Below are 27,066 nucleotides of genomic sequence, written 5' to 3'. Positions count from 1 at the left end.
AATTGGCCTCTCTTTGTTTTGGGTAAACAAATCTTATGTGGCAGGGAGATAATAAACCCCTGTAGATTCCTTGTAGGATGCAGGTCTTTCCACTAGAAGTCACGGTGCTGAGATTGTGCTGGGCCACGACCCTTCAAATACCTATGACTTCTGGGCTTCATGCAGAAGGTGGTCTTGTAAGGGTTGATCTCAGGGTCTGTCTGAAGTGATGTGAGCCTGGGTTTGTTACACCTTCTGAAAGCAACAGCACAGATATCCCTCCAAATGGAGCTGTCCACGTCTTAACCATGACCATCAACAGAACAGTTGTCAGGCCCTCAAAGATCCTTTAGAGGAGTGGATTTAGGGCAGGCCAAACAGATTTCCATACGGAGGAAAGAGCAGCAGTAATAATTCTGTGGAGAAATGATGGACTTGGTGCGGTGACTGATGGTAACTCCCTTTTTTCCTTCTCCGTGCCCTGTGTAGGATGAAGTGGATCCAAAGAGACAGAAGACAGAAAATGGGTCTTCAGCTTGAGTCCTCCCCTTCCATCTCCTCCATTCCGTCCATCTCTCCTCCTCCATTCCAGCCTGTGCTTGCACTGTCCATTAGCCTCTGGCTTCACACAATTTCAGATGAGGAAAGATTAGAAATGCTCTCAAACAGGGAAGACAGCAGTTTCCTTCTCACCCGAAGATCTAGCCCAGCCATGATATTCCCCAGCTGAAATTATTCTAGTTCCCCAGATCCCTTCAGCTGTGCCCCACTTAGAAAATGATCCTCCTCCCTCAAGAATCTCATCATTTCCTGGGGCCCAGTACGTAACCTTGCCAGGCCCATGGGCCAGGCTCCTCACGTGGCAAGTGCCTCTCCTTCCCTTTTCACTTGCCCTCCTGTTTTTGTCACTAGTCAGACTGAGGTTCTTGACAGCTTCTGCTCCCCAGGCCAGCTGTCAGATATCCTCCCTCAGTCCAGGAGGCTGCAGGCACAGATCTCATGGTGCATTTTCCAGTCCTAGGCCTCTTCTCATCTGCTTTCCTGTTGAACCCGAGAGACAACAGAAAAGAATATTACAAGCAAATAATGGTTCTATTAAACCACACACAGAGACAGAATTTATTTTAAGCTTTTTTCTTTTTTTCAAGTTTACATGACAGCAAGCTGGCCCTCGTGATTTTTTCAGAAGATAAGGATTGTTTTTATATATGAATTTCATCTGAACTGCATATTTTTTTTATTTGGAGGCTTTTTTAAAACAAATCAAGAGAGAAACAATTGGGGACCAAACTTTGATTTCCATTTTTTCCCCTTCAGATTTTCTTGTGACCATTTTTTGTAAATTAAAGGCAATGTAGCCACAGCATTTTCTATGGCACAGACATCACGAGGGTGATAGATATAAATATATATATTGTTTTCAACCAGCACTGTAAATAAAAGCGTTTAAAAATATTTCAAACAGCTTGTGTGGACAGTTGTGTCTGTATGCCTTGAGTTACGTTCCAATCGGATCGGTAGAAGTTGGTTTGCAGAAAGAGGGAGTGACTTGACCAGCAGCTGGAAGAAAGAGGAACCTTGAGTTAGTCAGAAGACTTGTGTTAATTATTCAAAGGACCCCTGTGTGCTGGAGACCAGTGTGCGTGGGTTCTGCTCCGTCTGGCATGCAGTTCCAGCAAGGGCACGGCATTAACAGAAGGTGAAGCTCCAGGGCTGTTGTGAAGCTCTCAAAACCGCGGTCAGCACAGGCTGGACGACGGAGGCCCAGGAAGAAAACCCCAGCTGTGGCTGCCGGACGAGGGTAAGTGCTGTTCTAACCATACGCTGCCCTACTGCCTCCCTGCCCTGCCCTGCTTCACCAGTACTGGTCGCAGCAATAGGGAAGTGTTTCAAGAGGCAAGAGCTTCAGTTCTGTGTCCCACCAGCTGCCTGGGAGAGATCTGTCAAGCATTTGTCTTTTTATCTTTGCAGACCTTTAAAGTTGCTGTTAGTGTGTCTTCCTTATTAAACTTGTACCTTGGCAATCACACAATGAGCCACCGAGACCAGGAGCTGTAAATAATATCAACTTTTGTCTGAGCATCGGTGGCTTTGTGCTTGTCCAACTGCAGCAACAGATCAGATACTGGAAGCGCAAACAGTTCCTTGTCTCTGGAGGGGCAAAGCGTCGACCGTTGTTCTCTCCAAATGTCCGCGTTTGGCTGCAGGACTGCTCCCAGGACACAGAGGGACGGAAGCATGGGGGAAGCAGGACAGCTACTGCAAAGCCCCTTCCCACCTGCAAATGTCTCTGGGGGCATGTGATTGCCCGGTGGGACCTCGCTGCACTGCAAGGTGTGGGTGCACCACTCCCCCAGCACCCATTTGCTGGTGGAGCCTCTGCTGGGTCTGGACCCATCTCAGCTCAGGGGCCACCACATCCCTGGTGCTCCTGCCCTGGCCCCTTCCCTCCTTCCCAGCTTGGTGCTGGGGAGGGGATTTGGGCCCTTCTCCTCCAGCAGGGATGGGCCTGGTTCAAGCAGGCCACTCCGATTCTGGGACATCCTGATCTCCAGCTGGAGCCGTGTGCTGGGTTCTGTGTTCAGGGGCCTTTGCAGTACAGTTGTTACAGCCGTGCTCTCTCTCTGCTGCCAGGGCAGCCCTGTCCTGCTCACAGAGCTCCCTCTGCAGCTGGAGCCACAGCCGGTTAGGGCGCCTTCCCCCTATGAACAGCATTTCAAAAGCAGGTAGCTTCTGCCTTGGATTGACTTGCAACACCCCTCCCTGCTCCTGCCCGCCTTGGGCACTGTGATCAAGGTGCTGAGTCAACCTGCGTGTATCTTGTAAATGCACTTTTGCAATTTTGTATTCCTCCTATTGCTCCATTTTTAAAAATGATGGATTTTAGTCTCTGTTCAAGATACTTTCACATTGGAGCAAGTCCTCAAGGACTTCCCCAAACTTTCTGCTGACCACCTTTTGCTGTTCGCTACTGAAGATGAATTATTACTGGATGTTACAATCTCTGCAGAGGCTGATTACAGTTTTCATGCTTCTTCCCCACCACTGTAGCAGTGCCTATGAGTAGTGAAGAATGTACTTGCCAGCGAGAAGGTGTGTAGAGAGAACTCCATCTCTGTTTTCTATGTGGATGCAACACCAGTACCTCTATCCAGCTGGTCATCCAGAAGGAAGTGAGGCAGCACATGACTGTTAGGCCAGCACTAGCAATGTGAGCAGCCATTCCTCATTTGCTCTGAGGGAAATACCGTAGGACGGAGAGAAGTGACAAAGGGCTGCTAGCCAGGTTCCTCACATCTCTATGGACTCCTTGACTCCACAGCTTCTACTAGTTTTTCCATTTTATTCAGTTTTATTGAACGCCTTTGTCATTGTCTATGGATAGTTAGAAGATATAGCTACAGTTACAGAAATAGTTAGAAGAAAATCTGCTTTGGCATTTTTTCATCTCAGTGACCTGTGGGACATCATTGCTGACTTGAGGTGAGGGCTACAGACAACATAATGGAAAATTGCACAGTTTCTTCCCTTTCCTTAGATCTGCAAAGATCCATGCTGTATCTGGTGGTATTTTAGCTGACAGGGTGATCACGGGAAGTAGTTGCACAGTTTTCCAGAAAAAGTTGAGGGTACAGGGTTCTGCAGTGCACTTCATCTCAAGCCTACCCGTGTGCTTGACTTGCATCCAAACTTGAAGATGCTTTTTATCATTCAGTCAATTCTTCTTCCACAGTGAGATCAATGGTGTCGTGCCGGTGTCATCAAGGTAAGAACAAAGCCCATCAGTGATTCCTCAGAAGTAATGATACCATTCAGGGGCCTTGTTCACCTTTCTGGGCTCTGTGCTAATTCTCCACTCATCTAATTTAATTCCTGTGACCATCTGTTAACCTCATCAGCTGGGGGCAGAACTCCCTCAATGCTATCTGTTTTGCCAAAAGTTACAGTAGAAGTTGTTGTAGGGCAGACCTTAGTTTTCAATAAGTCAGCAACAAAGTCCTCAGTGGTTTCACCTGAGAGAGGTTTTGGTGTCAGGAGGCCTTTCCTAAGCAACTTGCTTGCTCCAGTGACAGTATTGTTAGAGCTGTCAAGGAGATGTCTGGTGCTCGTGGTTCCTTCCTTGCTTCTGATGGCACCTGCTCCAAGCTTCTAGCAGCTCTGGTCCTGCCAACAGAGTGGCACTGGAGATTTCCTTCTTTCTGGTCCTCCTCCGGGGCTGCTTGCTTTGAGAGAGTTGAGGAGGTGGTGCAGTCATGCTCTTGCAGGTTCTGCTAGACTTCTCTTTAAACTGACAATTTTGGCTTCTGACAGCCCTTTTGTGTGGTTTAGAAAAGCAAATGCAGATGCTGGTGCAGAGAGCACCTAGGCCGCCTACCAGATCTTAGCTGGGTCCCTGTCCTACCTCAGATAAGTGAGTGACCCCTTGCTCCCCGGCAGGCATCACTGGATGGCTGTGGCAGGGGGTGCTGAGCCTGCCAGGATAGCACTGGCAGGATGCGAGCTGCTCCTTGTTGGGAGACTGTGCAGGTGCAGCCTCCTGAAGAGGACAGCTCTGGATGTGGCGGTGAGCGGCAGACGGCAAGCATGAGAGGAGGCAGCTGAACTCCATGTTGATTGAATAAAACTCCTTAAAGCTTCTGGTTAAGCAGAGCAACCTGACCTAGCTTTGGAGTCAGCTCTGCTGCAATCAAGGGGGTTGGGCTAGAGATCTCCAGAGGTCCCTTCCCACCTACATCTTTCTGTGATATATGAAGAAATAGAGACCTGCCATGGAAAGTTTGAGCTGAGTCTGAAGATATTTTGAAGTGCTGAGCCCAGAAACAAATGCTCTTTGCATCTTATAGCTGTCACCTTCTCATTTCCCACTTAGGCAAATGATCCCCTCCACCCAGCCTCTTTGGTCTTTTACACCAGTTTTAAGCCAATAAATGAAACAAGACCAGCGTAATCAAAACCATCACATGGGCAGAATTGTGAACCCTCCTTCAGACCTGGAAAAAGTGAGCCCTCCAGCCGCCGCTGGTCTGGGAGGAAAACCCTTCTTGCTTCAGGAAAGTCCATAATCACCCTGTTGTACCAGCTTAAAAAAAATAGTGAAGATTAATTACTTCTCTTCCCCCACCCCTTCCTCTGGGATCAGGGGCTTCTTTAGGCCCTCTGGTTAGGAGACACATTGCTCAGCCGCTTCCCATACACCATATGGGAAACTGAAACAACTTGCCTTCCCAGATCCTTAAGAAGCCCGTGTACTTTTCCCTCCCACCTCTCTTCCTTATTTCAAGAGCAGAGTCAAAGACAGACACGCTCATGGCTGATCCGGTCTGTGTGTTTTCTCAGGAAAGAAGTCTGTGTTTACATGTGTGGGCTCGAACTGGGGACATACCACAGATGGACAGGACTGGAGCGCTGGTATTATCAGTGGATGAGTTTGGGGTTTGTTTCCTGGTGAGCTCTTATGGTTTTAGCAAAACATGGACAGTCACAGGGGTGAGGAGAGACCTAGGGTGTTAGTATTCAAGGGTCTCAGACATGAAAGATGGCTTATGAATCAAGTGTGGTGCCATCAGATACAGCTTCACCCTTGTGGGAGGCATTTTCTGTCAGACGCAGAAGAGTATGCTTTCCCATCTCAGGCTGTTCAGGAAGCCTGAGTCCCAGCTGGAAGTATCTGTGCACAACAACAGTTCCTTAGCTGAGCCTCAAAGAACTGGGATATCAGAGCAGACAAGCTTCATCTTGTCAGGTGTATCTGTGCAGGCAGGCTATGGCAGGCTACTAGGTGACTTGCTGCAAATCACCCATTAAAGAGGACAGAAGAGGATGTGACCCATGTATATGCTGTGGGTGATATCTATCTGATGCTACTTGTCATCAGAGGGCTGTAGGAGCCACAGATTCTACAGATCTCCAGCATTTGTTATAGTTAGATTTATTGTCCCCATTCTCTACCATGTGTGTTAAACACTTTGTCTCAAAAAGTCCAGTTGAACATTCCAATGTCCTAACGGGGTTCAAGATGCTTTATTTTCAGTTTAGTCACTTAATCCATGAAGTGGTGTCATAATGTCAGCAGGGTGTTTGGCCATATGTTCCGCAATGAAGAATGTTGTCCCTAAGTCCAAAGTATTACTGGAGCTTCATGAATCCAAGATGGAAGATCCTAAAACCAGTAAAGGCTGTAAGATGTAGCAAAAATAGTCAGCTTCCAGAGCTCTGTGATTATGTATGTCTGCCAATATCTCTCTGGCAGCTCAGGCAGAGTCATGTCTCAGACTTTCCCAGGTCTTACAGCAATTCATCCATCATTTTAGGCTGCATTTATTAGGCTGCAAAATTTGTAATGAAAATTTTCAAAGCTCCTTACCTGAAGCATCCTTCAGCAGCTTTTCTGTTGTTGCACATCCAAATGACTTCAGAAAAAGGTCTTTGCTGGACAGCACTCCACAGCATGACCTCAGGTAGCGCTCTGTTAGGCTCGTCCATAAGCACACCAGAAATCCCACCTGAAAACTTACAGCTAGTTGCTGTTTTCTTATGTGAAGGACGGTTTCTTAAATGGTCCTTCTAAATTTTTTCCTATGTCACATCCAGTCTTGAAAACACCTAAAGCTGTTGGATATGACTCCAACAAACCTCCTGAGCTTCCAGGATAGCAGTGTGGTAGGTATCAACCCAGATTTGAGCTGGGAATTTGCCAGTTCTTCACAAGGTAAATTTCACAGAGGATTCAGTAGACAAGTTTGGGAAAATCCACCTTGTAATTCAAATGAGTCATGAGGTTTTGCTCGTAACTAAAGAAAATACAGACTGCTTCAGGGTCTGTGAATCCCTTTGCCTAGCTGTAGAAATAAGCATCCTTATAAAGCACTGCTAACAGTGTGCCATGTTGACTGTAGTTTCTTGTTGGGAGAGGATCCTATTCCACCTCAGTTTCTCTATGTTTGAAAGGGTTTCCAGATCAAATCCTGATTTAAGGTCTCCCACCTGTGGCAGTATTCCTATAGGTGTTCCCAGTATTCCCCAGTGCTGCTTTTGCTTTTACTTCCTAGGGTGAAAAGCCTACAGACAGCTGATGGGATCCCAGACTGCAGACAAGAAGGATGACTGCTGTCATGGAATTGGGATACAGTGGTGACACCTACATTGTCCCAATTGCTATACAGTACAGCATGTCAGTGCTGTACATCTTGTCATTGTTGAAGACTCCAAGGGGACCTCCAGTAGGACCCAGTCCTTCTGTGTAACGTGGGACACAAAGGCTAAGCCCCAATCTCTTCTTTCAAGACCTTGTGCTGAAAGAGAGCACCACTCTGGTAGAATAGGCAGCACAATGAAATGTAGCTCAAACTGATACCTCTTTTAGCTTGGAAGGTGCACCTTATATTTCTTTTCTTGATCCTCTTGGATGGATTTATTAGTGAGAGAGGAATTGCGGGAGTCCTTTAAGCATAGGTCTACAGCTTTCCTGCCTAAAGGGCCCCCTGGTGGCATCAAACTTGATATGTCTCTAGATACTTGGCTGAAAGATTGTGAGCAGTTGTCATCCCGAGTTTCTCCATACCTAAAATGCTTGGCACAGAGCGTGCTGTGAGCTGCCTCTTAGAGCGGAGGAACCAGGAATGGCTCTGATCACACCGCCAGTGTGATGAGAGGCCTAACTCAAACCTGGAGAAATGAGAAGTACCTGTGTGGTCAATCAGCATCAGATTTGTCTTGGCTGGGTGTCCACAGGGTGATTTGAACAAACATAGGTTGCTCTCTGGCTTCCAGAAGAAATGGTCCTTTGGCTCAAGAGTCCAAGGCAAAGGGGGATAAGGGGACCTGGAAGGAGATTCCTCCTCCCTTGAATCCACTCCTATTAAATGGGACACTGTATTACTTTCCGAATATCTGCTCCGAAAATCTTGTCTCCTGGCCCAGCACAGCTCTTACTATACTTTTGGTCTGGAACAAGAACAATTCTAGGTCAGAAAGGGATATTTCATCTGATGTGTCCTTTCTCAAAAAACAGCCTTTCTGGGATTGTACCGTACTATCAGATGCATCAGGCAGAGTGTAACCATATCCTCCTCTCATCTGTTTTTCTCATATGCTATCAAAAGAAGGTTACGTGGAAGGTAAGGTTAAACTGAACAGTTCCTGTGAGCCTCTTGCACAACTTCAGGAGCCTTAAAGGACTTGTGGGAAAGCTCTAGTAATCCCAGGACTCACAACTCTTCTTCTGTGGCCAGGGTTGGTTCCACCCATACAGCTCCCAAAGCCCCTCCACTAGAAAGGCACATATATACATTCACGCCACTTACAGTCTTCCCAGCTCTAGCTGATTTTGGACCCTTTCCCAGTAGCATCCCCTCCCTTGCTGGATCCCCTAGGTACAGCCCTAGAGTTTGACTGTCCCCCTCTTAGGAAGTTAGTGACCTGTTAGTGTCTACAACTCCAGTTGGTTATCAAGAACCTATACCAGATACCCAACAGCAGAGCCAGTACCTGAGATCACTGCACTTTTCTGGAGAACCTGTTTTAGGGTTGTCAGCTGCAGAATTTTCTTGGGGAAACAAACCTCTGGGTTTAGCTGCCAGGTCCACAAGTCCCGAAGCAACAACAGCAACTGCCCTAAGTATCTTAAAATTGTCAGTGCTCCACTGGCAGCTGGGTTTAGGACACTGCTTGAATAGTTCACTTCTCCCAGAGCCATTTACAGACATCAGCCAGCCATTCAGAGTGTAACTCTATGTGACAGGAATGGTGTTTTAAAAGTTTTCTCTACTTCCCACTCCTCAGCACAGTTTCTTACCCACCCAGTTGTGCTAGGGCAGCTGCCTGTAGGAACCTGCCACGGAAGTAATTTGAGTTATTCCCTATTCTAATTACACATTCACCTTTTCTTCTCCTCCTCCTTTTAAACATAATGTTTACACTGGTCTGGCTTACAGTCCCATGAAGGGCCATATTATCACAAACTGTGCATGGCAAGGTGAGTATGTAGCCAGGGGCAGTCATTCCCAGTGGCATTGAGACAGTAAGGCAAACTTGGAAGACAGTCTCTTGGATCAGTTTGCTCATGAAGGAATCACTCTTTCAAGGTTGAATCCCACCCTCAAGCACCTGGGAAGGTTATCTTCCAACGCTTCCTTCACTTCAAGGAGTTCTTTGCTTTTTGTATCCACCCCAAACATTCATTTTTCACAGACCAGGGCAGGAAATGCTGTTAGTCTTGGTTTGTTGTAGTTTTGGCTGTTGTTTTTTGTTTTTCTTTTTTCTTTGTTCTTTTTTATTTTTTCTTTTTTCTTTTCAATAACTACTCTTGAGCCAGTATTTTGACTGTAGCCTCCTTTTCTATTATTAAGGCTTCTGAACTTTACCTTGGCTCATGACTGGACCATTTTGTCCATATTTCTTCCTCTGCACAAGCTGATCTGGTCTTACAGTTCAGTTAGGGAGCGCACAGAACCATTGAGGTTTCCAGTCCTTCAGAGTGACTTTTATTTTGACTTTCTAAAAGTAACACACAGAAGAAAATTATAGTAATTAAAAAAAAAACCCACCTTAAAAAAAAGAGAAACTCCCATATCTTCTTCAAGTCTGGAACAAGTGAGCCCTCTGACCACCTGTAGCTAGGGAAAAAACAACAGGTCCCTGCTAAACTCAGGGGAAAGTCCCTACACCCACATGCCACCACCACCATCTTAGTTCATTTGAATCCAGGAGCCTGTTCCTTCCTTTTCCCTGTGGGTTATGTGCGCTCAGCTCAGCAGCTGGTTAGCAGCTGATAGATTGTGAACATAGGAGCATAAAAATGGTTTTATCAATGGTGTCTCTAGCCTAGTGCTCTGCTATGGCTAATACAAGGTCCCTAAGGAAAGACACTGAGAGACCGGGCATCATATAGAAGCTTCCTGTAAACAAGATCTAAGATCATCCTGAGCTGGCAGGTATACCCAGGCCATCATATTCAAAAGCCAGTGAGGAACTGATCCTCCACAAATGACCTAATTTACACTCCTGGTATCTACAACATCCTCTAACAATAATTCTACCGTCTGTGTGACATGTAAAATGAATTTCCTTTTGTTTGCAGTAAAATCGCTGCCTGAGCTCACCTTTGTTTCCTTCAGATTAGGTAAAATAGATCAAATACCTCAAGTTCTGTACATTGGAAAGCAAGATCTCCAGGCCCTAAGTAATTTTTTTTTTTTTTGTACCTCTCTTCTAAATCCTCTTCCATTTTTCCACATCCTTTTCTGACTCATGGACTCCTTCCAGTAACTTGTGCTGTAAACAGAGGTAACACAATCTGTTCACTCTTTCAGATCCCATTTTATACAGCATGCTATCACGTATCTCCCTCCCTGGAATCTTTTCTTCCCAGGATACTGTATTCTGTTCTGTGTGATCCACATACTTTGTTCCTCAACGTATAACCTTATGTTTTAATTCTAGAGTGTGATTTTACCAGGGGTCTTAAGAGGCAGTTGCTTCCCATTAACCTTGCCAAATACAAAGTGTGCACCATGCCAGGAGAGACAGTCATACCCGCAGAGCTGTGAAGCCCTCCTAACCACATTTTGGCAGCATAAGTCAGCCATGGACATCAGAAAGCAGTTGAATGTTGAACAAATCATGTGGCAGCTTAGCACTAGAAGCTCATGGAGTCTGAACTTCTAGGACACTTTCCTCTCACCAGCAAAGGGTTTGAAGTATTCACACAGGACACAAAAACATTGGCTGCTTTATCTTCTATTCTCATGCACACTGTAGAGCTAGAGAGGGTCCTTTGGTCTTTTGTGGCTCTCTGAGAAAAACCTGACAGAGAAGCCTTTCACAGTGGAGAGAACGCCGCTCAGCATGGCCCTGGAAAACAGGACCTGACATCTGCAAACAGAAACTTCTTAGAACCAGGAAAAATTATAAATGGCTGTCCTGGTTTTTGGCTGGGATAGAGTTAATTTTCACAAGAAGCTGGGAGGGGACACAGCCAGGACAGGTGACCCAAACTAGCCAAAGGAATAGTCCATACCATATAATGTCATGCTCAGTATATAAAGGGGGAGCTGGCTGGGGAGGAGGGGTCACTGCCTGGGGAAGGGCTGGGCATCCGTTTCTGGGCAGTGAGCAAATTGCACTGTGTATCACTCGCTTTGTTTGTTCTTTTATAAGTATTGTTGTTGTTATTTTCCTCTCCCTTTGCTGTCCCAGTAAACTGTGCTTAACCAAATCCATGAGTTTTACCTTTTTCTTCTGATTATCCTCCCCATCTCTACCGGGGCGGGGGGGGGGGGGGGAAGGAGTGAGCGAGCGGTTGCGTGGTGCTCAGCTGTGCTGTGGCTAAACCATGACAATGGCACTAAACCAAAAAAATCGAGCTTAAACCCATGTTTTCCCCATGTGGCCTTAATTGCACCCCAATGACTGATTGCTGGCAAAACTTCCTAATATGTAGTTTGCTGGATCTTGGGAACCCAGATCTCCCCCAGACCTCATCATGAGGTCCCACCTCTTCTTGGGAATTTTAAAGCCTTTTTACACAGAAGTATAGTTTCATCTCTTTGGTCCCAGCCTCCTTCGAGGTTAAAGAAGAGTCAGCCCTTAGACCAGTGAAGCCTTTGTATGTGCCATAATGTCAGTCAGTCGTCTTCCAGCGTGGTGAGAATGAGGGCACCTCCAGGACCAGCAAGGTATCTGTGCGGTGCTTAAGGCTGGCCGAATGCTGGCCTTTATTAGCAAGAACATAGCAAGCAGTGATTAATCCCGTCTTTGTGGCACATGAAAAGCCACATCTCCAACACCATGGGACGTTGACACACGGGACCCAGTCCAGCAAAGGGCCCTAAGATGGCTGTGGGGTGGAGGACATGATGCATGACAAGGAGTGTTTGTTAAGCCTGAAGAAGAGGGGGGGAGACAACTGCTGCCTGCAGGGGGGTTAAAGAGAAGATACAGCCAGACTCCTCTCACAGGGACACAGAGAAAAGTCATGAGACAAGGAGCACAGGTTGCAGCAAATGAACTTCCTATGAGATGCAAGGAAAAGCTTCTCCTGTGAGGGTGTTTCAGCAGTGGAACAGGTTTTCGGAGAGGCTAGAGAATCTCCACGATTGGAAGTGTTCAGAATTTGCCTCGGCCAGGCCCTGAGCAACCCAGTCTAGTTTGAGAGACACCCTGCTGGGAGCAGAGGGATGGAGCGGAGACCCCAGAGATCCCTTCCCACATGAATCTTCCTGTGATGCTGTGACTAACAAGGGGGTTTATTTGATTTTGCATTTTTTCTTAGTGGGGCGGTAGAAGCTGTCTTACAAAACAATGTAGGCTGCTACCTGTCATGAGGTGTCAAATGGAGAAGAAATTGAAAAAATTGCTCAGCTGCCACCACATTCTGAATTTCAGTCTGTCACACAATCATGTTAATCCAGCATAAATGTGTAGTATTGCAGAAAGGGGCAATCCCATCTTCCCTTTCATCTTTCCTGCTGCCTCTCTTTTGTCAACACTGATGAGCATCAGAGAATTGATCCAGCTGAAAACTAAACTATAAAGAAAGAAATCCCTTTTGATTTACAATGAGCCCTTTCAGTTTAAAAATGCACCATCTCCCTCCCTAGCAATTTTTGTTCAACGCAAAGTGGTTGGGGATCACCAAATCAGAGACTTTATTCTCTTCAGAAGTATTCTGGAGCACTGCTGTCCCCCTCCTTGCTGTGCCATCGTCCAGATGAACCTTCCCAGGGAACGTATTCTTCTGCAAATGATTTCTCATAGCATCACATGCTCCTTTAGTTACCCTCAGCTTTTTTATATCTAGCTTTCCCACTAAGGAAATAACATATTCTTTATTAATAAGTATTTGCCTGTAGCCTCCAGAGCTCCAGTGTAGCATAAGCTACGGGCTCATGTTCCCCTGCCATGATGCACCATGAAAACACAGCACATGGACCAGATCTACTTTTTCACAGTTCCTCAGGACACATGCAACTAAGCCTAGAGCCAGACCCTTCTGCGCCCTGTGCAATGCTCACCCCCCAGCATCTGAAACATGTCCAAGGTGCTGCTTCTGTGTCAGCGAGACCCATGCTGCTGCCAAGAGTAAGACAGAGAGAGGATTCGAGCCCCATGAACAGAAGGCACATCCTTCTGTGGCAGTTTTTCTTTGAGGGGATACTTGCTGCATTGTCATTTGAGAGCAACAGCAGCAATGGGGATCTGAGCCTGGATCGGCCGACCTCTCTCTCGGCACCCAGGAGATCATCAATCTTCCTCCAAATCAGCTGCTGGAAGGTCTTGCACCTTGTTATGGTTTAACCTGGCAGGCAGCTGAACACCACACAGCTGTTCGCTCACTCCCCCGACTCCCAGGGGGATGGGAGAGAGAATCGAGGAAAAAAAGTAAAACTCATGGGTTGAGATAAAGACAGTTTAATAGGACAGCAAAGGAAAATAATAAATAATAATAATAATAATATACAAAACAGGTCATGCACAATACAATTGCTCACCACCTGCTGACTGATGCCCAGCCCGTCCTTGAACAGCAATCCCCTGCCTGGCCAACTCCCCCCAGTTATATGCTGAGCATGACGTCATATGGTGTGGAATATCCCTTTGGCCGGGTTGGGTCAGCTGTCCTGGCTGTGCCACCTCCCAGCTGCTTGTGCATCTCCAGCCTTCTTGCTGGTGGGGCATGAGAAGCTGAAAAGTCCTTGACTTAGTGTAAGCACTACTTAGCAACAACTAAAACATCAGTGTGTTGTCAACGTTATTCTCATCCTAAATCCAAAACACAGCACTATACCAGCTACCAGGAAGAAAATTAACTCTATCCCAGATGAAACCAGGACACACCTGCAGACACAACCCACATCTGCTCTGGAGATCCCCCAGGCCAAAACAGCTCTCAGGAAAGGCAGTCATACAGTCTCCTTTCAAAACTGGCAAGAGACTGGCAAACTGAAGAAGCCACACCTAAGAAGGAGCTTGTATATAATCCATTGGGGGAATCTGGGTGTCCTGGTTTCACTACATGTCCAGCATCATCCTCCCAGCCTGTCCTGACACCACTCTTTCCATCAGTCTTGATGCTGACGGCTCTTTCAGAGGTCTTGTTGGCTGCTCATTTCTGCCAGTGCTCACCCACTTTCTGGACCACCCCTGATGTCCAGCAGTTTTCTGTCATCCAGCTCTGCTGTTGGCACTGTAGGTTCCAGCCCTCTGGGGCTCAGGGACCCTGCAGATGGTTGGACTCTCTCTCTCTCTCCAGCTACGTCTGGGAGAACAGACCACATTTTGGGAGTCCCACTCTCAGACCAAGGTCCAGGTCTTTTCAAAGCATTCCTCAGCTCCTTTCTGCCCATCCCTGAGTCAAGGTAATCTTGACTCAGCAAAATGTGGCACATTGGGTCAGTGCCTGACTCCACCTCAGTGTCAGGTCACTGTAACTGAGAGCTTTCTCCTCATAGCTGGCATGCTTCTCCCATCGCTTGCATGCGTTAGCCTCCTGGGTACCTCTTTGCTCTGAGAAAACTCAGTGCAGCCCTGGGATGTTTGGGAGGCTATCACATTTTTTTCTGTTGAATTAAAAGCACAGCATGAGTATTACAATGAGAAATGAGTCAAAATGTAACCTAGCTTACTGCATGGATTTTTGTAGTGGATCCACCTCACCTTCCCTGTTGCAAAACACAGAGGCTGTGGCATCGAATACATCCCGCAGCATCAAAGACATCACTTAACTAGATAGTGGCCAAGGTACTGATATCCATCACCACCTCCACAGGTAGTTGTGGATGTCCAAAGAGGATCCTGCAGCATCCCATCTCTTTTCCAGGAAGGATCTGGAGGATTTGTGAATGACAACAGTTACACACTTCTCTTCAGCTAATGCTGGCAAGATACAAAATGCTAGCTGCCAAATATGCCCATGAATGCTGCAGATTCTCTTCAGTGATTAAATCACTGGGGGTTTTTTAGCAGAAATGCAGCCCACAGATTCAGTCAGCAACCCCCTATGTTGTTCCTGGCTTTCTAATTCAGGTTTCTCTGGGATATTCAGCTACCTGATGAGGATTGCCAAGCAAAGGTTGCTCACCTTTTAGCACTGTCAGGAAAGAGGCTGCAGATTTGTCCAAAGACTCCATAAGGCTATGCTTTCCTAAAGGTATTCCCATGGGATTCTGGGAAGCAGGCCACCGCTAGACTCTCCTCAGCTCCACATCAGAGATGTGTGGTGACCCAGGCACTGCCCATTCAGAAAATCCTCTAAAAAGGACCTTTTCAAAAGTAAAAAGCCTCCCAATAAATGTCAGGCAGCCAGCCACTTCTCCTCCTCCTAGGACTTCTGCAGAGGCACATTTTGGTTTTGTCCAGAAGTATTGGGAGATGTGAACTTTGTCTTTTGCAGTCCTCTTCTCCTCATCCCTTTTTGGGATCTGTCACCTCAGATAAGTGGGTCCCTCCTCCAAGACCACCTCTGATGTGCGGGGTACCCTGGCCCTGGGAAGATAACATGCTGCTTCCAGGCATTGTGGAGGAACAGAAGTCTGGAGCAACCGCTTCCTCCTGCAAGAAAGGAAGCACGTTTGGTACCCACCCTGGGCTTAGAGAAGCTGAGCAATTTCATATGGATCTCAGGGATGGTGCCTCGGTAGAAATCATCACAACCCTTTGCGGGGGAAGACTGGTTGCATCCTTCTACCTCAGAGGTGTCTATTTCGATGCAGCCTGTGTCCTGGGCTGCATCAAAAGAGGTGTGACCAGCAGGTCGAGGGAGGTGATCCAGCTCTGGGGGCCCCAGTACAGGAGAGACATGGAGCTGTTGGAGAGAGCCCAGAGAAGGGCCACAAAGCTGATCAGGGGGCTGGAGCACCTCTGCTATGAGGACAGGCTGAGAGAGTTGGGATCGTTCAGCCTGGAGAAAAGAAGGCTCTGGGGAGATCTAATTGCGGCTTACCAGTACCTGAAGGGGCCTACAGGAAAGATGGAGAGGGACTGTTTATCAGGGAGTGTAGTGACAGGACAAGGGGTAATGGGTTTAAGCTGAAGGAGGGTCGATTTAGATTAGATGTTAGAAAGAAATTCTTGACTGTTAGAGTGGTGAGGCACTGGAACAGGTCGCCCAGAGAGGTGGTGGAGGTCCCATCCCTGGAAGTGTTCAAGGCCAGGTTGGATGAGGCTTTGGGCAACGTGGTCTAGTGGAGGGTGTCCCTGCCCATGGCAGGGGGGTTGGAACTGGATGATCTTTGAGGTCCCTTCCAACCCAAACCATTCTATGATTCTGTGATTCTATGATTCTATGATGATTCTATTTCCACATTGTGAATCTCACACAAAGCCTGCTAAACTGTGGGCACTGGCTCTTTCTGGTTCAGAGTTCTGCTGCTTGGCCCTTCCACAGGCACAAGGTGTTCACTTGGGAACCACTGCATCTGTCCTGAGCACCCAGAGAAGGGCAGCTCCATTACCTCCCCTCTGGAGCTGAGCTTAGATCTCTTTTAGCTCCCTGAGCTTCCCAGTCAGTGCCAGAAGTCTGACAGGTAATCCTAGTCTGACCCCTGGAAACCCCATTCCTGTCCAGGCACTCGTTGAGTACCAACCTGCCAAGCAGCTTTTGCTCACACTACATCCCCTGCCAGACCTTCCCTTCCGTCTCCCCAGGCGTGGCTGCTTTCTGTTTACAGTCCCTCTCCACAAAGTTATTAGTTATTAGTAAGTAATTTTTAATTTATTTTTTTTTTGCTTGTTATGTTTGCCTTAGCTCTGGACAAACAGCAATCAGGACTTTGTACATGAGGTCATTTTGGTGAGCATTCTATTTCAGGAACACCCAGACCAGCTGATCTCAAGTTGCACAGATGATAACCCAGTCTTCAAGTCACAGAGCAATTTCTTAGGTCAGTTAAAGTCTGCAAATAAATTAAAGAGCATCTCAAAAAGTCAGCACGAAGCAGAAGATTAAGTCTAGCTTCAGACTTGATGCTGCAAGGACCAAAACATGAAAGTGGAATCACTCAGAGAAAAACATGGTATCACAGAAATCTGGAAACACAACGGAAAATTCCTTCAGCAAGACTAGCTCAATGATACTGCAGAATAGTGTTTTCTATTCCTATTTTTCTTGGTAAGTGTAATTTGCACCCGTAAGACATGCCAAGAGAGACAAGAAAAGCAATGTATTAAGGTTGTGTGCAAGGTGACTGCTGTGGGTAAGTCTGGAACCTGGCTGAAGCTAGCTAATGCCCAACATGGACAAAGGAGTATTTAGTGAGCTGGGCTTCTGAATCCCTGTCCTGGCCTACTCCCGTCGCAGCCTGCCCCTCATTCCCCATGGCTCTGCCAGAGTCCCACACATCCCTGTCAGCCCCTCTGCCCAGGGGACCCACGCAAGAGGTTCTGAGAAGATGCCCCTGTGCTGATCTCGCTCCGGTCACTGTTTATTTCTGCTGCAGGGTCCTGTTCTGGGAGATGACGAAAATGCCATTCAAGGGAGTCAGCATTTAAAATGGGTCGTTAGAGAGAAACGTCACAGGTGTCTTTGCTAAAGATAGCCTGGTGCTGAGTAAAACAGTGCCTCCAAAACCTTCATTTCACAACATGCTCACTCAGCGTAATAACTTGGGCCCCAAACACCCCCCAGTGCCAGACAGCTCCCATCATTTTCCGCGGCTCTCCATCATTCCCTCGTGACCACCTCTCAGGAAGCAGCAGCAGGATGGGAATACGTCTCTCTCCTTTGCCACTTCTTACAAGAATGAGGCATTTCCTAGGGCACGGACTCAGTGAAGGGTGGTTTGGGGGACTAGATGGGAACAGTGCCAGGGCACCGAGGCTAAGAGTGCAGAGTGGGTTGGGATGGAGGGGGAGAGCAGCGAGCTTGGTGTTCCCCGGGTGAAGCCAGTGGAGGGGGAGCAGACGGCGCCAGGCTGTGGAGCCGTATGTGCCTCCCCATCACAGTTCCATCCCCTTTCTCTCTCGTCTTCACCCACACACTCACACCATTCTCACACTGCTGATTCAGGGGAAAGAGAAGTTGATGCTTTCTGCTTGGACTGGGCACCACAAACTGTTTTTCTTGAACAGGAGGAAAAAACACCTCCTGTCAACCGTCACAAGTTCTCCCCCATCTTTTCTCCTCTGTTCCTCTCTCATGTGATCCCATGGGCTGTGTAACACGGAGGGCATGACGGACCACTACAAAGCAGTCCCCCGGGCACAATGAGGCGCACAAGGTTGCACCAGGTTCCTCTACACTGATCCCACTCCTCAGGAGACTGAAGAGCCGTGTGTGATAAAAGAGACAAGAGCCATCACCACAATAGGGAGCTGCTGTTGTGAGGTGTACCACTTGCTCTCTTTTATCCTCCACCTTCTACAACCAACTGAGGAAAACTAGAGAGCGAGCAAGGATCCTTCCACAGCAAAGAAGCAGCCGCTCTGAGTCACCTCACCTCCAGGAAAAGCCCCAGCCCAGCCCTCAGGGGATGAGCCGCCGAGGGGCTTGGGTGTCTGACACCCATCGTGAAGGGCTGATTAAGTCCGAAAGAGTCACAGCCAGTGGGTTGCTGGAAAGTGTGAGCCACAACAGTGGGGATTCTCTGGGGCAAAAGGGGCTCCAGGATGAGGCACATGGGTGAAAATGTATTACCCCATGCAAAGCTCAGCAGCTACATGGGAGCTAGGACAAGCCCCCTCAGCACACGAGCTTGGGTGGGTTTTCCCCAGCGCTGCTAGGGGAGGAGGGTCCCTTCCTCACACCCCTCGCAGTGCCACAGCATGCAGCCCCTCTTCTCAGTGCTGGTTGCTTCTCCCGGATGCTCCTTTCTGTCTCCTCAGACCACCTCAGCTTTGTCCCAGATTGCCCCTAGGCTCTAGATGGATGGGTTACATGTGCCCTGGTTAGAGCTCACCATACACCCTTTCCTCGTGCTGCCTGTGAACTGGCCAATGAGGAAAAGGCCAAAAAATCAGCACATTTGAAGGATTAAAGAAGGAAAAAAAAACCACACCAAAAACCCAACAACAATAAAAAAAAGAACATCAGAAAAAAGACCAACGTGTTCTCAAAAGCCCTGAAACAATTAGAAAGAAGCTGTAAGAGGCGGAAAGATCAAACCAAAAAAGGTAAGAGATGAAAGAAAAACATGAAGGGCACTTGCTGGGAAGTGTCTTCTACAATTTTTCCATTCTCTATGTAGAAGCGAAACTTGTAAGAAAAACAACAGCGACCCAAAGAATTTCCACTAAAAGATGCTTAGAGCAGTGTCTCTGGTCCCTCCCTCCTCTCTCTCACTGGCTTCAGCCCTGCCTTCACGTGCCTCAAACTTATACTGGTTTTTTGGTCGTGACGCATCTTCTTAGTGATACGAGGAAATTAGCTGCCCACCCGCGATATAAGGGCATCTAGGGAAATGCTTTGATCAGAGAGAGAGAGACAGCACAAGAGCAAGCACTTCCACCTGACCCTCCCTTGGTTCATCTACACACTCTAACATCTTCTTTGCCCAGACTTCATTTTTGCTGATCTCTTAAACCTTCTGACTGAACAAGCACGGACCTGAGCGGGAAGAAGCAGCCTCCTGCCTCTCCTGGATACCACCATGAGCCCGGTGTCCCTGGTGATGTTCCTCACCTTCATTCTGCTGGTTTTCAATGGTAAGAGGGGCTGGACGTATCAGGGAGGGCAGAGCAGCTCAGTAAGTTGAGCCTGGTTGTTACGTAGTCCCTGATAGGTCTGGAAGGGAGAATTTGTGCCCTTCTAACCCCACTGAATATGGCCGGATATTGCCCTCTGCTCCGTGAGTCACACCCTTTGCTCGACCCTTCATCTTGTTACAGCTGGTCACATCCTACCAGGAGTAGCAGAGGGGGAAAGCAGGGAGCAGAAAGTGTGGGCCAGAGCAGGGAGTTCAGCTGTGCTGCCTTGCCACCTGAGCCCTAGAAAGATGTGGAAGAGCTGGAAGCAGCTGCCTGACAAGACATCCGTGCTGTGGAAGCGGCATGGGGGAAGGTACGTCAGGGCCAAGACAGATCTGTGTCTTTGTGAGGGGGTCAGGGAGGGTGGGATACACTTTGAACCCCCTTTCTCCTTCTCCACATTCCATCCTTCCCACCCCCCACCCTTGATATTGCCTTTGCCTCTGGCACGAGCCGCTCACTTGTCCCGCTCCCAGCGCCCACCAGGAGCCACACGTGGTGCTGGAGGTGGGGTACTCAGGTCTCCGGAAGACGGCACTGCCCATGAGGCCCCGGGTGTCAGTCCAGGACTCTGCCTTACGCAATGGCAATTTCTCCCTGCGAATCGACCCAGTCCGGAGCGAGGATGCTGGGCTCTATGAGGCACAGGTGGCATACAACACGGAGGTCCAGAGCTGCCAGGTGGAGCTGGGGATAATTACAGGTAGGAGAAGATGGAAACCCTGGAGAATGTTAATTTTAGGACTGGGGAGGCTGTAAGGGTGGGATGGGGTGGGAATGCTGTGTTTCCCAGGGCAGGTCAGGATACAGGCAGCAGCCACGCAAAAGCACACAGGTTCCTGCTGTCTGCTCTCAGCTCTGGAGAGACGACTGCCCGAGGGACAAAACTAGGCCAGGAGGGGCACAAAGGGATGGTTTTGTAGCTCCGCCATGATCTTAGCTTCCCCCGCCTCCTCCCCTTCCTTTTCCTTGCAGTAACCCTCAGTCCACCCAGCCCTGTGGTAGAAAATGAGCCACTCTTGTTGAGCTGCAACTCTAGCCATCGGGCCACCCTCATGGAGACACGCTGGTTCCACAACGGGCGCCTGGTCCCCACCTCCGGCACCTTCTGGTCCTTGCATGGGGCTCTCTCCATCCTCCGGCCAGCCATGAGTGATGCGGGCTCCTGGTGCTGCCAGCTCAGATACTCTGATAATGAGATCGTTTCTGCCACATACAACCTGCAAATTCTAGGTGAGCTCAGCCTCTATGTTGCTACTCCAGCATCCCCAAGTCACCCCCTTTGATGTGACTGACCAACCCCAGTGGGTCCAGCTTCCCAGCTCGCACCCTGTTCCTCACTTCCCAGGCCAGTCACCTCCCTGGGGAGCTCTTTCCAGTCACTCCCCTACATTGTCCTCTCTCTCTCTGGCTCAGGTTTTGATGGCCCAACGAACCCTGTGGTCTATGCTGCAGCTGGCTCTGCAGCTGATCTACCATGCACCCTGAGCTACCTTCCCAGTGCCTTTGGGATCAACGTGGTGACAGCCCACTGGAGCCGCCCTGCAGGAGGACACTTGGAAGACTGGGGTATCTCCCAGAATTTGAGCAGCAGAAGCTTCCCCCTTCATGTCCCTGTGGTGGGGCCAGGTGATGCAGGGCAGTACCGCTGTGCTGTCTCCGTTGGCAGCAAGACAATCAGCAGGGACGTGACCTTGGCAGTGGTTACAGGTGAGAGAAGAGACAGGGAAGTGCATCACCCTTATGGGGTTCCCCACTGCTGGCAGTTAAATCTCCTGCATGTCAGTGCAGTGAGTGTGGGTTGCTCCTGCTCGTAGGTTGTCATCCCAGGGTGAGAAACAAGGTCTCTATTCAGGGCATCGCACTGCACTGGACTCTGCTGAAAGCAGGGGTTTTCCTGCGTAACTTGATTATTCTTCTTGAAAGCTCAAGAAGACAAAGAAAATAAATTATAGGAGGTAATGAAGGAAGGGTGTATTAGAAGGAGGAGGGATGAGGAAGAGTTGTGGACCTGCCTGTATTCTTTCCTGAGGATATTTTTTTCCTTTGCTGCAGTCACCGCAAGCATCCAGGGACCAGTTTCTGAGGGGTCTCGCTTGCTGCTCATCTGCAGCCTCACACACCCCCGGGGACATGAACGTTTCCAGTGGAAGCACCTTGACTCAGCCCCCACTAACAGCAAGCTGGCTGTGGCCACCTCCCGTAACCTGGAGAGCCACAGGTCCCAGATGGGCCCTACCTTGGAAATACCCCGAGTGTCACAAAAGGATACAGGCACGTGGGAATGCAGTGTATATGGCCCAGAGGGCAGGCTGGGAGCAGTGGAGTACGGGCTGCAGATCACAGGTACTTTGTCCTGTGGATCCATAATCGCTCCCTTCTTCTCACCCTATTCAATTTCCTGGTGCCCTTTCCTCTGTCAGCCTCATCCTTTCCTTCTCCCCTTTGACCACTTGCATCCCATCTTGTTGTCACCCTGTCTTAGCTCTCACCAGTTCCTCCTGTTTCTCCTTCCAGTTCCCTGCACCTTTTTGCAGTTTGCCTCTGTGCAGTCTCAGCCTTGCCCCAGTGCAAAATCAACCTTCCCCTCCTTCCTAACTGCGGTTCCTCCTCACAGGTGCCCAGGTCTCCAGTCCTCCCACCATCTTCAGTGGGCAGGTTACTTTTGGGCTCACGCTCAGCCTCTTCATTCTGCTTACGGTCTGTGTTCTGATTCTGGCCCTACAAAGAAGGGTAAGTGTCCATCACCCCATTTCTGTTGGATTTCCTGTACATCATCCCTTATTTGACCTTCCCCTGGGTACCCTGGAGACAGCAGTGAAATGTCACAGGGACACAGCAGCCAGGAAGAATGGGGCTCGGGCAGCCTGCTGCATGTTACGCACTACATGTCATGGACGCATAGTGAAAGTTGTATCCTGGGCATCGGCAGGTCTGGTTAACCGTGGCATTCGTCTGGGGGCAGGTCAGGCACTTCAGAGGAGGGCTAAAACCTCCTAGGAGACAATCACAGTCCAGCCTTGAAAAGCTTCTTACTTATTCTTGCAGAGATCAAGCCATGCTGTAATAGAGGAGGGTTAATTTCAGACTTTTGTAGGTGTCCTCTGTCTTGTTCCTTATCTGGATGCTTTGATGTAACAGAGTCCCCTGCTCCATATAAATGCCTGCTGGTCCCCAGACGCCAATCTCGATGCAGGTCTGTTGTTGCTGGCTCAGCCCTCACGTCTCGGCCCTCTGCTTCTGGCAACTTACTGCCCTGTCTTTGCTCAGCTTGTTCCAGTATCTCTTCTTCTGAAAACTCTGCTTTATCATCTCAAAGACCAGGCCAGGACTGATCCCTCCCCAGCATGGCACTGGAAAAAACTGTGCAAACAGACTGTTTCTCTGCAGTTTTCATACCGTTTCTCTGCAAATGAATTACATGGCAAATTCTTCCTTCAGAGTTTCTCTTTGCTGACAAGAGATATCTTTCATGACTAGCTGTGAAGTAGTTGCCTTCCACTCAGCTTCTTGGAAAGGGTCCACAGTGAAAATCCCCTTCTAGTGCAGAAGGGGCCAGGGAATCAGAGCAATCTTGGGTTTGGAGAACTTGTCCTGGCGAAAGAGCTAGGTCACTTGAACCTGCCTTGAGCTGAAGATGAGGGATGTGACAGCATTGATCCAAATTCTTAGCAAATCTCAGTGGCTGGAGGCTGAGGACAGGCAACATCAGAGTAGAAGCAAGATGGGCATTTAAAAAAAAAATGCTGCGGGTAGCGCTAGAGAGACTTGTGACTGGTTCTTCGTCATCAGTCCTTAATCAGCACTGATGGTAAATGATAATCTAAGGCAGAGATCTGCAGTTTCTGGTTGACTCTCTAGACTACACAAGTCCAGGACAAGATGATCAGAACCACCCTTTCTGGCCTAAAACCTTGGACAAATAACCCTTTACAGTGTAACTATAAACCCTCAGCTAGCAGGAAATAAGATACCTGGGTGTCCAGCTCTGCTAGCTTAAACAGCTCTAATCCAGCCAGGAAACTTACTACCTCAAATCATTTGTATATGCCCTCACAGCTTTGCCAAGTAAGCAAAGCTCCTCTGTTGCAGCACAGGTCCTCCATCCACTGATGGTCCTCCTGCCCTTCTCTGCACAGTCTCCCCGGTGGGCTCACCCTTTGTGAGAGTGCAGATGAGGTGCCTTGAGCAAAGATACTAGCTCTTCTCTTGTTCTCTCCCTCTCTCTGACGGCATTCTCTAAGAATACATTTGCTCTTCCTGCATTGGTTAAACACTGGCTGCTCACCGGTACCCCTTGATGGGCTATTGCCCACACATTAGGAATTCCTGTTACGATCCTCTGAGCCTATCAACATGAGGTCGGTACTGTTGCATTTCATTCACCCTGTCATTCAGTTTAGAGCTCCATTCTTCTCAAATATCTGGGTCTCAAGTGACATTTTCATCCTCTTTCTTCCAAATGAGGCTCCTCAACTTTATCAGCTTTATCACTCATTAGCACTTTTACACTCTCTATGCCATTAATGACTGGTCCCACAACTGATCTTTGTGCTTATAAATTGTGCTTATCATTTTTCTACAGCCTGGCAGAAACCTGCGACCAAAATCCCAGTCTCTTCCTCTTAGCTGAGATCACACCTACCATGCCATTCTTTTTACTAATCTCATCCTTCCAGTTGTATTGATTGCCAGTGTGTCACCATATACTTTACTGTTATCAGGAGCCCTGAGATCTACCTCTTTTCCATTGTCTAGAAAGTCGCTTGTTAAAGCAAGATATGAAAGTGCTTCTGTCTTTAATTTGTTCTTATCTCATTTTGCGTGAACCTTCATGCCTTTAATTATTCTCTCTGAAAAGGAGTTGTAAAATCTGGCATACCCCTGAACCTGACAATGGCCTGACCATTGCACAGATTGTTCTTTGCTCTCTCTTAAGTATGTCCTGTCTTTGTTATTCCTTATGCCCATGACAGCACAGAGGATAGTCCTGAGCCAGCCTTCCCCAGAAGAAACTACATGGCTCAGAGCATTGGACTGGGGCTCTTCCCTGGCTCTGGGAGGGAATGGGAGCCTCATGATTGCAAGCAGTAGGACCATATCTTCCGTGGCAGGGAGAAACCCAGACCTGTGCCATTCAAGTCTCCCTCCCATGCCTGATATTGCCCCTTTCTTCCCTTTCAGGCACGGTCTCCTGCCTTCCCAGCGCTGGAAGGGATGGTTGCAGTCACTGTGCCAAGTAAGAAGGAGATGGAGGAGAACAAGAAAGAGAAGATCCAGCAAACTGAGTGCTGATGGGAGCAGAGACACTGGGCCCAGTCTGCATGGAAGGATGAAACTCTGTGTGCCATGCTGCAGAGAGATGGGAACCATGCAGACCTCTCAGGAGGGTCTAGGGATGGCATGAACATAGCAGGAGGCCATGGAAGCTCTGTACCTGCAGAGGGGCTGGAAGCTGCATAGCAGGGCAAGATGAGACTCACCGCTGCAGTAAGGTGGCAGGCAGCACAGACGCTTTGGAGCTATTGGGAGTATTTGAGCCCGTAGTTATTGCCTGCTTCAGTGCCACTTCTCTCTCCCAGCCTTTGCCCTTTCTTCATGGCCCCTCTCACAGCCTTTCACTGGTGGGACACTTAAATGCGGGAGATGGCTGGAATCCAGCTCCCCTGTAGCTGGATGGTGTTTTCTCCCCACTGCCCACTTTCTTCTCCCCCTCCCCGCACTGCCCTGCTCTTGCGCTCATTCAGTGGCAGAGGGGACCCCACAGAGGACTGCACATGTTGCACATTTTGAGCGTTTTATTTTATTAGAAACTCATTTTAGAACCTAAAATAAATCCATCTGACAAAAACACCTGCTGGCCCCTGTGTGTGCTTGTGGAGGATTGTGCCTATTGACGGTGCCGGGTGTACCTCTGCCTGTGTGAAGCAGCTCCTAAGGACTTTGCTGCCTTCTCTTTCTCTTTCAGTTCTGTTTTACTGAGGGTGCCTGTTCATTTCTGACATTTTGACAATGGGGAAGGAGAAATTAAATGTCACTAGAGAAGAAAGAATTGCAGGTTCAGTCTCTCATTTTTGCTGTGCTTCAGAGTCTTTTTTTTTTTTTTTCTCCTGTCTGGCTCTCCTTGTTCATTCATTCATTTATTCCTTTTCTCAGTCCTTGTATTTTCCTGATAGATCTCCCATTGATGTTAGGGCTCTCTGTCACTCTCCTCCAGCTAAGGAGGTACTTACTAATGTAATCATGAGTCTGCCAGGTCCCATCTCCCATGACTATCAATGTATTTAGGTTTCATCTAGTTAGAGAATGCTCTTCACCTACTCTCCGAGCAGCCAGGGAGGACTGTGGTACTGCTCTTGAACAGTCATTGCATGCCACCCGAGAAGAAAGCATCACTAGAAAAGAGAGTCACAAATGTGGTTTCTCCCATATGGGTCACTGGCCTGTGGCTGCTCAAGCAAGGAGGTGGTGGTACAAAAATGAAGCTCTCAGTTTTTAGGAAGGGAGACTCTCTTGACTTGAGCAGAGGGTTTCACTACCAGGCCAGCTTTTCATTATTTCAGCAGGAACCTGAAGAGGCCTTCTTGTGTGTGGCCCTTACCTTCCCCCCAAGAGCTTCAGGCACACAGTTAATGAATGCACTCTGGGATCCTCAGACTGTAGGTAATGGAGCAGCACCCAAAAACCTCAACTAGCCCACTCTAGGGAGCACGTCTGGACTCCACAGCTCTTTAACTACTCAGCTAGCCATGTATTTACTGAAAATGATACCCATTTCTCCACTAAGTCCTAGAGAAATGCAAGCAGATGTGTGAGGTAGCCTTGCCTGCTTCAACTGTCCCATGCAATTTCAGGCAGACACTGAAACAGCACCAACATAAGGAAGGACAGTCCAGCCTGGTACCAGGCATCTTTCGAGGCAAATGATAATGCTGCCATTTTTTCAAGTTGGGAGTGATCTGTCTAACTCAGATTCCTCTCTCTGCCAGATGCTTTGGAGATAGAGAAAAGGTGGGTTAGCTCCAGTGGGGCTAAGGAGCAATCTAGTATTCAGCAAGATCACATCATAATCTCTCAGTGCCTGAGAGCTGTTTGCTCTCTGTTCTCATGCACAATGGGATGCTCTCTCCTCCTGTAATACTTTCAGCATTGCCTCTTACCAGCCTGGATGTTCTCATTGCTCAGATGTGTGCCTGATCTGTCTTCAAATGTCGCTGTTTTCTTGTACTCTCTGACTTCCTCTGGCAATCAGTCCTCAGGTCTGCTTATTCACTGTGTGAAAATGGTTCCTCTTTATCAATTTTGAATTCAAAGCTTTCCACTTTCATCATCTGTTTTCTCCTGTCATAAAGGCTGGAAGAAGAGGGCCTCCCAATCCATCTTCTCTCAGTTGGTTCATTATCCTAC

The 27,066-nt window shown here is 48.3% G+C and overlaps 1 protein-coding gene across 5 annotated transcripts; it reads left to right on the top strand.

The window, feature by feature from the left end:
- Window positions 1-709: 709 nt before the first annotated feature.
- LAG3 (lymphocyte activating 3) lies at window positions 710-25,522 on the top strand. Of its 5 annotated transcripts, XM_075763443.1 has the most exons (10): window positions 710-1,780; window positions 18,799-19,086; window positions 19,513-19,617; window positions 19,801-19,972; window positions 20,136-20,362; window positions 20,635-20,892; window positions 21,076-21,369; window positions 21,715-22,005; window positions 22,277-22,392; window positions 24,844-25,522. In XM_075763443.1, exons 3-10 carry the CDS (start codon window positions 19,563-19,565, stop codon window positions 24,952-24,954), a joined length of 1,524 nt encoding a protein of 507 aa, XP_075619558.1. In that variant the 5' UTR covers window positions 710-1,780; window positions 18,799-19,086; window positions 19,513-19,562; the 3' UTR covers window positions 24,955-25,522. The 5 variants fall into 5 exon arrangements, with proteins under 5 accessions (XP_075619558.1, XP_075619564.1, XP_075619573.1 ...); XM_075763449.1 differs by lacking the exon at window positions 18,799-19,086; XM_075763458.1 differs by lacking the exons at window positions 18,799-19,086; window positions 19,513-19,617.
- Window positions 25,523-27,066: the final 1,544 nt, after the last annotated feature.

Source organism: Balearica regulorum, chromosome 1, assembly GCF_011004875.1.
Source record: "Balearica regulorum gibbericeps isolate bBalReg1 chromosome 1, bBalReg1.pri, whole genome shotgun sequence".
NCBI classification, from domain to species: Eukaryota; Metazoa; Chordata; class Aves; order Gruiformes; family Gruidae; genus Balearica; species Balearica regulorum.
The sequence above is the reverse complement of the archived record's forward strand: the minus strand, read 5'-3'. Positions and strand labels throughout refer to the sequence as shown.